The sequence below is a fragment of the Sphaerodactylus townsendi genome, linkage group LG03 (assembly GCF_021028975.2).
Source record: "Sphaerodactylus townsendi isolate TG3544 linkage group LG03, MPM_Stown_v2.3, whole genome shotgun sequence".
NCBI lineage: Eukaryota > Metazoa > Chordata > Lepidosauria > Squamata > Sphaerodactylidae > Sphaerodactylus > Sphaerodactylus townsendi.
Window position 1 is genome coordinate 119,172,184 of NC_059427.1, and position 15,567 is coordinate 119,187,750.

The following is a 15,567-nucleotide window of genomic DNA, read 5'->3' on the forward strand; positions in this document are numbered from 1 at the left end:
ACATCTTTACTCATGGTTGTATATGGGCTGTAATTGGACTTTTAAGCACGTTCACAACAGTAAAATGATCCAGTGGAAGCAATACAAGAATCGCAAGGCATGCACAATGACTAATTAAAAGTCTGTTGGAAGAGTTGTCTTGCAATTCCTGCGGAACTTAACAAGGTCCCACAGGGCAAGCTCATCCTCTGATGAAGCATTTGAAGCATTCTACTAGAGAGGCCATTGCCCTGGTAGAGGCGAGGTTAGCCACTCGAGGGCTGGATACCACCAAAAGATTGATGTAATAAACAACACAAGCAGTGTGGGGAATCATAGCAGGAGAGGCGGTCCTTCAGGCGGTCCTCCAGCTTGAGCCCATCACTGAGCGCAGTGTGACTCCAGGCCTCTCCAGACATCCTGGAGTCCAGCTGAAGCAGTGGTGGGTTCTGAGAGCCACATAGGGCTGAAATTGAGTCTCAGGGCACCTCCCTAGAATCAAGGTAAGTGCATTTTCTGTATGTGCACAAATAACACTGTTTTGTTTTTATATTTTTAAAGAGTTCAGATATTTCTACAACCTGGGGGGGGGGGGATCCGCCAAGTTTGCAGGAAATGCAGTGTGGCCCCAATATACATATTTAGAGATCTGCAGATGGAGTTCATACCACTATTAGATGTATTGATATTTGTAATCTTAAAGGCTTTGTAGTTGGATAGTTTAGCTTGAACTTTGTTGCATTTTCCATTATGGAATACTGCAGGTTGGATCAAATGGTCAATATCTGTCCCCAAAAGGAAGAGAATTTTTCATTGAATCCTCCCTTTGGAGGCTCACAGCCCCCCCCCCTTTTCTGGAACAGCATTTCAAGGGCTTGTGATGTGGCAAAGACCCATTCTGCTGGAGGAAGTGTCTTATGCTGGCAGGACATAACCTTTGGATTTGGCTCTGTGAAAGGAGAAACATGCTGTTCAGAAGAGAAGCTGAGTCTGAATGCTTTCTTTATACTAGTGGTGTTCATGCACAGCAGAGTTAGAATTAATATAAGAGATATTACTGAAGTTCTGGTTTGATCCAGTCTCAGTAAGAGATTTGGGTTCTTTTCTAGATTAAAATAGCATTGGAGCTTAATGGAGTTAAACAGCTACACACAGAGGATGGAAAAAGAACACTTGGGTGTCGACAAATTCCATGCCTCTTCTGGTCGCTGTTTCCTCTTCTGTTATTATCACCATCTTCTTGCATATTTTCTCTCCCTTCAGCTGTTCCTTCCTTGTTTTAATGCTTGATTGTGTGGGGCCCCACAACACTAATTATTTTTGTTTGAGATCAAAATGTATTTAGAAGAAGAAGAGGAGTTTGGATTTATATCCCCCCTTTCTCTCCTGCAGGAGACTCAAAGGGGCTTACAATCTCTTTGCCCTTCCCCCCTCACAACAAACACCATGTGAGGTAGGTGGGGCTGAGAGAGCTCCGAGAAGCTGTGACTAGCCCAAGGTCACCCAGCTGGCGCGTGTGGGAGTGTACAGGCTAATTTGAATTCCCCAGATAAGCCTCCGCAGCTCAGGTGGCAGAGTGGGGAATCAAACCTGGTTCCTCCAGATTAGATACATGAGCTCTTAACCTCCTACGCCACTGCTGCTCATTTACAGACACATACCCCTTCAGGGTTGAAATCTCTGCCAACTTTTGTAAACCCGAGTTCCCTCCAACTGCACAAGCACTTCCCATTTCAGTACCTTGTCCCACTGTGCAGGCAGCTTGCCATTTGCAGACCAAATTCAAAATAAATTTTATGATGGTGGGTTCAAACACTTCCTCAGGATTCGGTTGATATTTTACAGGCTGCGAAAAATTGTGGCTGTTCAGTGACATATTAAAACCATCCTGACTATTTAGGCTAGCCATATTTGAAATCCAGTAGATTCTGAAAATTTCACTGGCTTCCAGACATTAATATTGGTTTGAAGAGAGGAATCAAGCTGCTGTCAAAGAATAAGCACTTACAAAGCACGTTATTTTAAAAGAAATAAAGGGCTTTCCCATCAAGAACTTAACTGGCCCTTCATTTAGGGAAATAAGGTACATTTTATAGAGGGGTTATTGATTTGTTTTCAGAGTGCAGTGTCATTCAGTTGTACAAGGCAGTATTACGTGGTTTGGTAACAGATATTTTCATTACTTTGCCAAAGAGTAGCAGCATCTAAAAGTGATTACAGTCTCTTGAGTAAATAAACCGTAAAAGTGGTCGAGCGTACCTACAAATAATAATTTTTCACAGTTCCCTCTTTTCTGGAGGAAATGTTGAAAATATGTATTGTGCAGCTGGTGAGTTCTCAGGAAGAGGGTTCTGTATGACTTAAAAGTAGTCAGGGGCTCTGTGTTCCCTCGCGGCTGTTACTTACCAATGTTTAAATGTCTTTGTAGACATAAGAGCTGGGAAATGTGCTAGCTAGAGCAGCTACAGCTAAGATTCTCAAGACTGACTTATGCCAGATTTGCATACAGATATGAAATACCACCCTTAATGTAATATTTTAAAAGTGAGGTATGCTCCCATAGTGTTTATAAATATGAAATTCTTTCTTTACAGATGTACTGGTTACTTCAACAATTGCTGCTGTTTGTTTTATTGCTGGTAGTTCCCCCCCCCCCCCAAAGATTTTTTGTATCACTTGTAATCATTAAAACAAGGAACCAGGTGGCATTCTTTAAATAAAGAATATTAGTGCATTGATATTTGGGAGTAGTTATGGAAACCGTTGCCATCTTGCCCTGAAACCCTTTCCCAGATCATCCTTGCTAAGCAGGGGGAAAGTGCCAGAACTGTGAAATTTGAAGCTATTTTTCACATTAAATTGCACATGAGACCTGGGTGTTTGGTTAGGAGATTCTCAGATCTAGAATATGCATCTCTGATATTATATTACCTTTAAAGGTCCCATCTTTAACATTTCACTGTTGTCATATTGCTCGAGACTTGTCTCTTAAAGGACACTTAAAATGAAAGCGGTTGTGCTCTGCAAAGGAGTTGTGTTGGAGCTGTGCTGCGTGCAAAATGCATTAATCTTTGTTGGCCAGTTTCCGTGTGGCGAAATGCATCACTAGAATACAAAATAATGTTGCAATGTCATGCTTGGGCTGCTTAACTGAGGGTACTGAACGTGACACAATATGCTCATACAGCTCAACCTAGTTTGATGCATATTTAACTCTTGAAACAGTCTCTCTTCCCATCCCCATCTTTTATCACAGGTCATACATCAGTGTAAAGGGGGAGGGAGCTGAAACCATTCTAGTGAATAGATGCTGCAGCTGAGATTCTCAGGCAATGATGCAGCCGTGCTGCATTGTCCCAGCGGCTTTCACATTCTCTTCCTGCAGTGTGATCTATGGGAGTGGCTCTGCTGTTTATCAATTTCGGGGAAGTACCATCTTCAGAGCTTGACGTTAATGAAATTTGACTTGTTCCTCTTATGCTGTATTCTTGCGCTTAACCCCTTTCAGGCAGCATCTGACAGAATAGCTATTTTAAAGCTCAAGTTGGAATGCTGTTGCTTCCTCCCTAATACCAGCCTTGCAATCCCCCTGCCTGCATATTTGGGAGAAACTCCCATTGAATGTCGTGAGACTTAACTTGGCCTGGTGTGTGCTTCTGCGAAAGCAATTCTTTGTTATTTAGTGTACAGCTGATTTATTTGGAGGTGTTAGAAAGACTGAAGGAAATGTCTAATAAATGATAGTGTAAAGGCTCAGGTGCTGGATTTAAGCTGGAGAGAGTGTCTGTCCCTTTCAGCTGTGAAGTTCATTAAGCTAGTTAGGCCCAGTCTGCCTCAGAATGGTTGTGAGAATAAAATACTGCAACAAAATGTCCTCCGCTCCAAAAAAAGGTGGTTGGGATAAAAATGAGAAATAAATGGCGAAACCACCCCCACCCCACCGCGAAACTCCCTAATGGGGGAAGGATGGCAAGCCATCATCCATTCGTTGTTAATCATTTCTTGTCCCGCCAAGTCTCAGTAGTGTAATTACACTGAATAAAAGTTTTTCAGGTTTCTTAAAATCCTTATTACTACAGAGAGTAAACCTAACATATTTGTTAAAACTTGTGATGTTCTAAGTAGCAGTCCGTACAGCATTGCTTCTGCATTACTGAGCAGTGAGATTATTATATACTACCACTGCTATGTAATCATAAGATTCAAAAGCAAACCTAAAGTCCCTTTTTCAGGGATGGCTGATATCGCCGTATGCTAGCAACTTTCAACTGGCTAACAGAATCACTACAGAGCGCTTGGTGGTGCAGTCTTTATGCTGTGTGCCGCACTATTTATAACCTGTACAACATTTCCCTTCAGATGGTAAATTGTAACATAATCTCTTTCTAACCAATAATATTGCAATGAAAACCTGCCAAAACACCTATCCTCAGCTTCTGGATTGGGTTATCTAGAAGCAAGGTTAATAGAAATATGTAATTGATTTGTCAGCATGCTTTGTTTTTGAAGTCTTTTAAAATGTTTAAGGAGTTTAAAGAATTTATTCAAAGCACATACCCATGTTTTTATGAATTACTCGGAGTGCCTCCGCCATGCATGCTTCCCTCCGTGTTGGCTCCATATTTTAGGTATTTTGTTGTATGAATATTACTGAACAGACGACTTTTAAGTTTGCATTCGGATGTATTAGTCACACAGTAGTATGCGATAGTCTTATTGCTCAGTCATGCAGGAGCAGTGCAGGCGTTGACTAATTACAACATTCTGCTAAAAAGCAGACCATACAAATGAGGTCAAAAGATCAACACTTCATTTGTATAGTCTGTTTTCTAGCCAGAGAACCATTAGACTTTTTAAGCTTCTGGTTTTATGATGTGTTTATCTCAGCCTGGGTTTTTAATGCTGGGCGTTTAATTATCTTTTGTTATGCTATGTATTTCTTATTCTGTAGCCATCTCAAGCAGGCACAGAGAAGCAGTACAGACATTTTCTAAATTGTTAGCATCCCTAGGGAAAACCAAAATAAAATCACAGTAGAACAAATTTGCCAGATCAACAATGCAGCTTTTGCAGAGGCTGCTCAGAAGTAATCTTAATTTTTGAATATTGGGGTGGCCAAGTAATTTAGAGGCCATTTTCTGAAAAACCTGCTTCTGGCTATTGCAGTAAAAAAAAAAGTATGAGAAAATGAATCGACCACTGCCAAAGGGCAATCGCAGAAGCGCTGATCTGAAGACATCTTGAGGAAATGGCCCCTCAGCCGTGCTGTTGGCAGTGCATTACAATATGAAATCATGTATGATCGCCTCAGTTTAGGAACTTTCAGCATATTGAAATAGTAAAGGAGGTCCAATTTAGTTTGATATTTAATTTGCAGATGAAGTGGAAAGTACTTCCTTCTAGCATCTTTTAGCAGTCACTATGCAGACACAAAAATCTTCCTCCTGACTAGTTCAGTCTAAGGTGTCAGACCCACTTTCTGGACAAATTGTCTCCTTTCCCGTCTGAATAGTGTCACCTCAAGCTCACAGATTTTCTCCTTTATTAGCAATGGTTATCATTCTGTAGAGTTCTGTTGCAAGAAATCTGCAAGGTTTTGACATGGTTGCCCACAGACACTTTTATTAGAAACGACCCTGTGGACATAGATACCAGACAGGAGATATCAGTCCGAAAAGGCATCATATATTCTCTCTTCCAATGACAGCTTCACCTCACTGAGTTAGCTTACTAGTCTCCCTATGTGGGACTGCATAGAAGACCAAGGATAGAAGCAGTGTATCACTTACCTGCAACTGTTGCTCACTGAATTGTCTTCTGCGCAGGATCACATTCCATCCCTCCTGCCTCTATTGTTCCTTAACTCATGAGGTAGCTTGCAGTGGCAGCACAGAAGAACTGAGTCAGGAGGGAGCACATGACTATTTGAGTAGGAAAACAGTCTTTATTGCGTTCAGGAGGGGAAAGGCTCCCTCTTCAGTGTTTACAGGCTTAGAAACTGCTAGAAAATTCTTCTGATCAACTCTGCACCAACACAATCCCAATATGTTGCCTGCATAGAAGACCAGTCAGTGAACAATAGTTTCAGGTAAGTGCAACACCATTTTATTTCAAATGGCAACAGGATTCCCTAAGTTGTTTAACTCTTGGCTGTTCTTTCTTTTTTGTGTGTGCTCCCCAAAACAATTGGATACTTCAGCATTATATTAACTGCATAACTTTATCTTCTTGCTGAATTTCTAGTTTCTGTGGCCTTTCCATGGGTAAATGAGCCACTATTCCCTGAACAGCTGTGTTAGGGATTCTTCCCAATTATGACTTATCTCGCTCTAAAGCAGTGATTCTCAACCTGTCGTTTGGGACCCCTTTGGGGTTCGAACGACCCTTTCGCAGGAGTCGCCTAAGACTCTCTGCATCAGTGTTCTCCATCTGTAAAATGATAAATGTTAGGGTTGGGGGTCACCACAACATGAGGAACTGTATTAAAGGGTCGCGGCATTAGGAAGATTGAGAACCACTTCTCTAAAGAGTCTTTCTAACTATTTAGAATTGTTCTGAATGGGATTTTCTCTTCCTTTACATGCTACATCAATCTTCACAAGCATGAGAATCATGTTTGAAATAAGGCTGCTATCACTAATGGCCTTCCCTATGGCAACGGATCCCATTTTAAATAACTTAACCTTACATTTGATCTCCACACGTCTTCACGTCCCTAATCAAGATTCTGAGAAATTTCAAATTTTACAGGAGGAAGAAGAAGAACTTAGTGAGTGCGAGAAGGCCTCTCTGGCAAACATGACACAGTCCTGCTGAAAAATGGCCAAATGATTTGGGCATAGCATCCACACAAAAAAGGGTCTCCATAGGGTTCCCCCCCCCCCCCCCGCCATCCTTTTAGTGCTTTTATGGTCTTTGCAGGCACTTGACATTCCAGGCTGTACAGTTATTGAAGTGTTGTGCATCCCTTTCATACTCCATCCATCTGCCTCATTCAGGAGCACACTCTCTTATATGCATTGGAAGCTGGCTTTGCTGCTTCTTGTGCAGGCACTCCATCTGGGTGGGAAGTGGTCGAGCCCTGCGTGTGCTTCAGCACTTGGATGTTAGTCTAAGAATCCTATGGGAGTTTTCCTGGTAGGAAACAGCGCCATCTAGACATTGCTATTTTAACTGCTAAATTTAGCTTTCCAGAGTGGGAACAGTGGGCCGTTTTATGCGAAGCACTCTGGATCCTGGTTGGCAGGAGGATGTATTTATTTAGTAAAACTACCTACCAGAATCTGGTTGGATGGGTTTTTAAGAGACAGTAATGTGGTAGTGTAAGGAAAGCTATGCTGTACTAAGGTAACCTTAAGACCTTGTTTGGCACACTGGAATTAGTGAAATGTTTATCATGAGGTTTTAGTCACTATTTGGAAGGATAAAATCAGTGCAGAAATCAAAGCTAGTGTCAAGTTACTGGCTTAAGACAATATTATCCTGAAATGGAGTGGAACGAAAGTTATTGAAAGGTTGTTTAGAGACTACCATGCATCATGACAGCATATATAAGAAAAACCTATGACAGGATCAAAAATATTGTACGCTTTGGCTGGAGGCCGCTTAATTTTTGAGGCCCCAGGCTTCAGCCTGCCAAGCATATAAGTAAATTTGGCACTGCCCTCTGATATCTGCTGTGATGATTTTGCTGCAGACTTTTGAGATAAAGTCACTCAGATCTACACAGATTAAAATCCACTGTTGAACGGCATCTTATGAAGGTGTCCAGAGCACTGTCTGGTCTGATTTTATTGTACTAACATCAGTTTTGAGGACAAGTTGTTTGCAGGCATGTGGCCTACTACTTGTTCTCTGGACTCCGGGAGCACCTTACCCCATATGTCCCTACACGACCTCTGCATTCGGCAGAGGCCAATTTACTGGTGGTTCCCAGCCCCTCAATAACACGGCTGGCCTCCACCCGGGCCAGGGCTTTTACGGCCCTGGCCCCTGCCTGGTGGAACACTCTTCCTCCAACTGTCCGGGCCCTGCGGGATCTTGGAGAGTTCCGCAGGGCCTGTAAGACCGAGTTGTTCCACCGGGCTTTTGGGGAGGCCAGCCGTTGAGGGTGAGTGTCCTCTTTGTCTCCCCTTTTAACATCTTGGGAGCTGTGACACCTAGATCTACCGTCCCCTCTCTGGGAGGGGTTTTATTTATAGTTTTAATACTGGACGCCAAGTGGAACGCTGTAATTTTATGTTTTAATGATGTTATATATTTATATTAATTATTTATTGTTACGATTGTTTATGAAATATTATTTTGTTGTTCACCGCCCAGAGCCCTCAGGGGATGGGTGGTATATAAATATGATAATTAATAAACAAACAAACAAACAAATAAATAAATAAAAGCTAACTGGGAGTGCTGACCCTTTGGGTTAAGGAGGTGGTAAAGCATATTTGATGGAGAAGATAGTGCTCAATTTTGTACTTAATTCTTGTTTTAGGGTTAAGTTTGTTATTTTCCACTTTTTCACTTTGTGCATTGGGGTTGTATTACCTCAGAAGGACTGGGTGCAAGATCTTGTGGGTACTCCTGGATTCATCACTATCTTTTGAGGTTCAGGCGACAGTGTTGGGCACAAGGGCCTTCCTGTCTGGTTTGCCAGCTCCATCCATTTTTGGACAAAGGGGACCTGGCCACAGTGTTACATGCTCTGTTAACCTCTTGATTGAACTACTGTGATGCACTGTACGTGAGACTACCCTTGAAGACCGTCCGGAAGCTGAAGTTGGTGCAGCAGCTAGGTTGTTAGCCGGTACGTCTGGCTGGACATACATCATGCCAGTCCTTAAGGAACTGCACTGGCTCCTAGTTTGCTCCCGGACCCAATTCAAGGTTTTGATGTTGATGTACAAAGCCCTGTACAAAGCTTGGGCCTTGCCTACCTGAAGGAGCATATGGGCCCTGTACGTACCTGCCTGGTCATTGAGATCACAGGGGGAGAAACTCCTGGTGGTACCTCCACCCAGGTGCACGTGGGAGGGCTTTCACCGTGATTGCCCCCAGGCTCTGAAATAGTCTTCCCCCGGAGATTCGCCATATCCCTACCCTCTATGGGTTTAGATGCATGGCAAAGACCTTCCTCTTCGCCCAGGCATATGGTTAGCCTTCCTGAAAACCGCCATCTACAGCTGCTGGTCTAGGGGGTGGGAGTTATGTTAAGGGTATTTGTATTGTAGTTTGTGATATTTTATTTTTCATGTTTTATTGTGGTTTTTATTGTTTCTAACTTAAGGAAGCTGTCTAGAGATGCTAGTGTGAGGCAGAGTAGAAGAAGAAGACTTTATTTACAGTCAGTGACCAAATATATTACAAAATGAGGCAGAGTATAAATACTTATAAACAAATAAAATAGTGACCTTTTCCTCAACTTCTAATATTAACTTCATTCACCAGTAAATATTTTTCTCAGCTATCATGTGGTTTGTATTATTGTACGATGATGTGGTCATCTTACCTATCACAAAGTAGACTGCGATCTTTGCTTTCAAATATCACATTTGGGGGGGGAAATTGTTTCCAGAAGAGGAGGGATTTTACATTTAGGTTACACCTCACTCTGTATATACTATTCTTGCCATGTCATCGAGTTCATGCATTCCATAACTAATAGTTGGTTCTAACTTAGTTATGGACCCTGATTGGCTGTGAAGGGTAAAGTTGATCAGTAGCATACACTTGTAGATTACAATGTAGTAAGTAAATACAGAACTTGGCCACTCACAGCTTAGAAGATAATATGAGGTTGTATATTCCCTCACATGAATTATATTGTATTAACTAGACAAAATACTATGATATTAATGGTGTCATAATCTGAAATGCAAATTCATTCATTCATTCATTTCAGTCATTTATTGGACTTGTACCCCACTCTCCCCCATAGGGCTCAGAGCGGCTAACAACCAACAAAACAGAATAACAGAATCAAATGTGAACAGTAAATAAATATGAACAGCAACAAGTACATCAAAACCATAACCCCAGCCTATCAAACATCACTAAACAGCATATCAACAATATTAACATTTCTTAATGGAATAACAAATAACAAAACATATTAGCACTTAGCATAAAATATAACTGCATCATACACATAATAGACTAATAAGATAACAGCTTGACCTCATCAGCAATTGTATAACAACAAATGGTGAACTTTGGAGGGATGCTTGTAGGTTCTTTCTAGAAGTGCCAGTTTTTGTCCTCTCATTGTAGACCTTAAATATTCAATACTATTCCTAGGAGTCCCCCATACTCTGGGGGCAGTGTTGTGGGGCATGATAGGGTGGCAGGAAGAGGGGTGCAAAACCCCATGCACTTGCCATTCAGTGGATGCAACTTGTGTTTTATCTGCCTGGTTTTATTTCTCAGTTGTCTGGGGTATTTGAGAATGTATTGTCAAAAGATTTCATGGCTGGATTCAACTGACTGGGGTGGATTTTCGAGGTTGTGTGGCCCAGTCTAATAGTTTTTGCTCCTAACCTTTCACCCACATCTATGGCTGGCATCTTCAGAGGCATGTCACAGTAAGATGTTTCTATCCATGGTGTTCCATCCATAGATGAGGGGCAAAACATTAGGAGCAAAAACTACCAGACCACAGCCACACAGACCTTTATACTCCATACTCGAGAATGCCACTCAGTGCAAGTGGTTTGTGTTTTTACCATGCTAAATAAAAGCTTTCCTTTGGGTGATTGTCAAATGTTAAGGAATATTGTAGAGATACATCGGCCACTCATTGAGATTGCAACTTTCCTAGTTAGAGATTCTTTGTAAAGTGAAAAGGTAGAAAGACAGCCAAATATGCTCTCTGTACAAAAGATTGTGAGTCTAGCAGTAATAAACAACTGTATTCAGGGAATGATTAAAGTTTAGTGAGGTGAGCCTTTACCTAAGGTACTATAATGCAAGTTTTCTGCAAGCGTTCATGGAAGCATGTTGATATAGAATATAGAAACTGAGTCAAGGTAATGATTTTCCTAGACCCAAGTTTGGTAAAGGACAGGTTATTTAAAAATACTGTTTAGCATCCTCATAAGTGTGTCCTTGACTAGCAGTATTTAGATGTAATAGTAGGAAGCCAATTTAAAGCATCTAGGTTACAAAGGCATGGCATCTGTAGACATTGTTCTTTACTTGTTTAAAATCTAATTGATCTGACAAACCATTAATATTATAGGGAATCTGTTCAGATCTTGCTTGTGGGTTTGTTTGTTTGTTTGTTTGTTTGTTTGTTTGTTTGTTTGTTTGTTTGTTTGTTTGTTTGTTTGTTTGTTTGTTTGTTTGGGTTTTTGTAGAAAAGGAGTTGGATTGTCCTTGTCTTTCATAATATTTTATATACTGTAATTTGAAGCAGCATAATGTAAGGATGGCATTCCACCAAAAATGGTATCTCAGCAGGTTTGTATACATTTGCATGGCCCTCAATCCACTGGATTATGCAAGATGGTCATTTATCTCTCTGGTGTTATAGTATAAGTTTTAGCAACAGCGAGGACATGGATTTCTGTTTATCTCTCCAGGAGACAGTCAGATAGTCTAAAAGTACAGAAATGCCCTCAAATATCAATGAATATGCTAATAAAAATTGATATGAGTTATTATTCCCTCCCCAAAAGACTGAATAACTGGATAGGTCCAAATCATGTGTTTGAAAGACTTGACTTGGAAGTTACAATGATAGCAGTTGCATGCTTTACTTCATCCTTCACTGATAGGGGACTATTGTGTCCGGTATATCTAAAACATACTTTTTGTTGCTGAATAAATTATGCTTGAGGTCTCATTGCTGTGGCAAACTAGGGTGACCTAGCTTCTTATTCCATTCATTTCTGGACTTGCATATCATATTTATTTACGGACAGTCCCCATCATCTAAAACTTGCATATATTTTTCCCTGGCTGCTATGTCCATAAGAAGTGGAATTATGAAAGCCAATGTTGTGCTGATTTAGTAAAAATGTCATTGTAACTTTGTGATTTATTATCAGTATTTGTTTTCCTGTATGGACAACTGGTAATCTTAAGTTTTGGGATAGCTGGCTGTGCATTTGAGGGCAGAATTCTGATTCTTCTTTTTCTTTCTTTTCCTTCCCTCAACAAATAGCTGAAACTTGAAGATCGGTCAGTGGTACCTCGGGATGTCGTCAGGCATATGGGCTCACGGGTAAGTGCTTCTGTCTCAAGGGTTCACAATCAATGCCATCAGTGGCAAATGTTGCTTAGACTGAATCTGCATCACAGAGAATACTTGCCTCTATGTATTGTCTCCTTCTATTGTACAGTGTATCTGCTGTGCTTCAGGCAGTAACCTACATTACCGTCAGTCAGTCAATATTTATTTTGACACAAAATCAGCTCCAAAAAAATAGTAATAAAAATAAAGTTCGATTATCATTTATGATAATGTTTAAATAGTATAATTAAATCAAAAGGGTGAGTTTTAGCGTAACAGAATAATGTCGTCTATATAGTAGAAACGTTAGTCTCAACCAGCTGCTTGTGCAGCCTTCCCGCCCAATGTCAGAATTTAGCAACTTAGGTCATTATCCCCCAGGGAGAGTCTGCAACCAGGAAATAAAAATAAGATTCTTCGGATCTTCCAGGTGAGGCTGACAGGATGGGAGCTGTATGCTGGGATCGAAGGTTGTTATAGCATAGGAGAAAGGAGAATGTGGTAGGACAGTGAGTGCTGTAATGAGGCATGAGAGCCATACAGCTAATTGGCATATCACAGTTCAGCATTTAGCTGCTTTGCATGAACATTGAGGGATGCCGGTTAGCAATGTATTAAGAATAATTCCATGAAGTATAAAGTGTACGGTTCAGATTTTTTTTTGTAGATATTGCATGCTTTGAATAAACTTCTGTGGCTGCCTTCTAGTGAACTATAATCTATTTGGGATTGCTAAATTGGGCTTTCTAATTGTCAGTTGTGGCTAATTTTATTAACAAGACTGTACTAACTCATTTGTCATTGATTCCAAATTTAGACATCCCAGTTTGTTCAGTAGCGCCATTCCCCAGAGCCACTTGGACATAGAACAGCCCCCCAAACCTAGCCATTTTGGTAGCATCCAGGCATTGCTGCTGCTTTTTCAGCCCACACTCTTCCCCTGCTCCTCTCTACACCAAACCATCAACCCTGTAGTAGTGTCTTTGAAAAAGTTACTGTGCAGCTCAAACTTTCCAATTAAAATTTTAAAAGTAATGATACAAAAGGACTTGGATCATATGCTTTAATCTATCACATTGCTCCCCCAAACACTGGCTGTTTCTGCACAGGCAGAAAACAGCACCCTGGGGATGGTAAAAACACTGTCCCTGGGGCGCTGTTTGCAGCGCCATGCTCACCCCCTCAAGCGGCACAAAAACACAGCTTTTGAACCTCACTCAATGAGCGAGGTTTTTCAAAAGTGGCGTCTTCTACCCTCTGCCATGCGAACGGCAGCTGGTGGAAGGCGGCATTTCCCCCGCATTGGCCCCAAACGCCTCCTTACCTCCTCCTGGCTTCCGTCACTCTATAGAGGCCAGGGGACACGCCTCCTGGCCTCCGTCCCTGCAGCCATCGCTCTGGCCATGGGGGCATGTCCCCTGACCTCCACAGAGCAACAGAAGCCAGGAGAAGGTAAGGAGGTGTTTGGAGAGCTGCGCGGCTGTGCGGAGCCTGCTCCGCCAGCTGCGCAGCCAGCAGGGCCTTTTGTTTCATGCCAATGCAGCCCCGCTGCCCTGGCTGTGCAGAAACAGCCACTCTGCTAATGAAAATAAGTTCACAAGTAACTATCAGCAGCAAAAAGAGAGAGAGAGAGAGAGAGAGTTGGAATATGGATGTATCTGCAAAGAGCCCTCCAAAGAACAGAGGCCTAGTTTTAGCTTTCTTGTTGCAAAAGTGGAAAAGCCAGGGATATAACAGTGTTAAAGATAAGTGCCAGACAAACATTTGCGGGAAGTAGTTTCTCAAGAAAGGTGATAATACAGAAAGGTCCCATCTCATGCATACTGGCATCTCATTTTTGAAGATGCATGGAATGCCAGCATCACTTTGCTACAGAACATTCTAATAAAGGAGAAAAAGTAAAATGAATGTGCTGGAATATTTAACTCTCTCTGCACTTCCTAGAGCAAGTGGCCTGCAATGATTGATATTGGAGATACTTGGTATGGAGTTTTAGTGTTGCACTTGTCTTCGATGATCTCGGGAATTTCTGGACCTTTAACTGAACTGAGAACTAGAAATCCCTTATGTTCGTTAGTACATAAATGAATTTCAGCTTTACACAGAACAGGAAGCTAAATTATCATACCATTCTGTACTGCAGTCAACACATCTGTATACATTCCTCTTGATCTTATTGGATACAAAACGTTTTGTAAAGGGAATAATAAGTAATTATGCGGGGGGGGTTCCTCCTCAGAAAACTAGTAATACAAGATATACTAGCAGGGTTCTGTTGGGGTTTTGGTTTCAAGATTACTTGAAGAAGTTCTAAGTGAAGTTCTTAGCCAAGAAAAATGGACTTTTTGAGGGCAGAAACATTTGAGTCGCCCTTAAACTCATTTTTAAAAGAGGGTAAGACTCTTGACAAGTAATAGAAGCAGAAAAAAGTGGGATACATGCTAGAAGAGAACTTGAACCCTTCTGAATTTCTCCCTCTTTATATACCAGCCCCTCTTCATTGAGAGTCAAAATGTCCAGCACTGGGGTATAAACACCTTGGCAGGTAACAAGATGGCCAAGGTTACATTCTGTTTTTCTTCCATGCACAGGTGCCATTTCTGGAGCTCCTGTAAGATGAAAGTTCATTTCATTCATTCATTTATTGGACTTGTACTCCGTTCTCCCCATAGGGCTCAGAGCGGCTAACAACCAACAGAACAGAATAACAGAATCAAATATGAGCAATGAATAAATATGAACAACAAGTACACCAAAACCATAACCCCAGCTTATCAAACATCACTAAACAGCATGTCAACAATATTAACATTTCTTAACGGAATAACAAACAGCAAAAGCATTTTAGCACTTAGCATAAAATATAACTTCGTCAACACATAATAATAGGATAATAAGATAACAGCTTGACCTCATCAGCAATTGTATAACAAGCATGAAATAACAGCAAGACATAACACCACAATACTATTCTTATTGTTTTAAAGTTTTAACCTGTTTGACAAATTAACATATTATGGTTGAGCCAATTCGCCCGTTATATAGCATCAGCCTTCCAAAGTGAGTGTGTGTGTGTTTGTGCACACTTGTTTCTGTTAATAGGCCTTGATGTTTGAGAACAGCTACAGGAGCCTTCCATTCTTTAGGTTGTATAATGGACTGTATTCATTAATAAATAAAAATATGTTGTTCTAGTAGCTCCAGTTGTCCAAGAATTGGCAGAGTTAATGATGCATCTTGCTTTTTTTTTCCCAGTAAGTTAAGCAGTATGTAGGTGCAAGTGGCATTGTTCATATTGGTGTCGAATATGTTCCCCTCTTCTCACTAACTGAAAGCAACATGATAGTACTGTTTGCTAA

The 15,567-nt window shown here is 41.2% G+C and overlaps 1 protein-coding gene across 2 annotated transcripts in view; it reads left to right on the plus strand.

The window, feature by feature from the left end:
• UBE2O (ubiquitin conjugating enzyme E2 O) overlaps nt 1-15,567 on the plus strand; it is a 105,217-nt gene that overhangs the window by 37,014 nt on the left and 52,636 nt on the right. For both annotated transcript variants that reach the window (XM_048487926.1, XM_048487927.1), the window contains exon 2: nt 12,140-12,199. In XM_048487926.1, the coding sequence (XP_048343883.1) occupies nt 12,140-12,199 (60 nt within the window). The remainder of the gene's footprint in view (nt 1-12,139; nt 12,200-15,567) is intronic.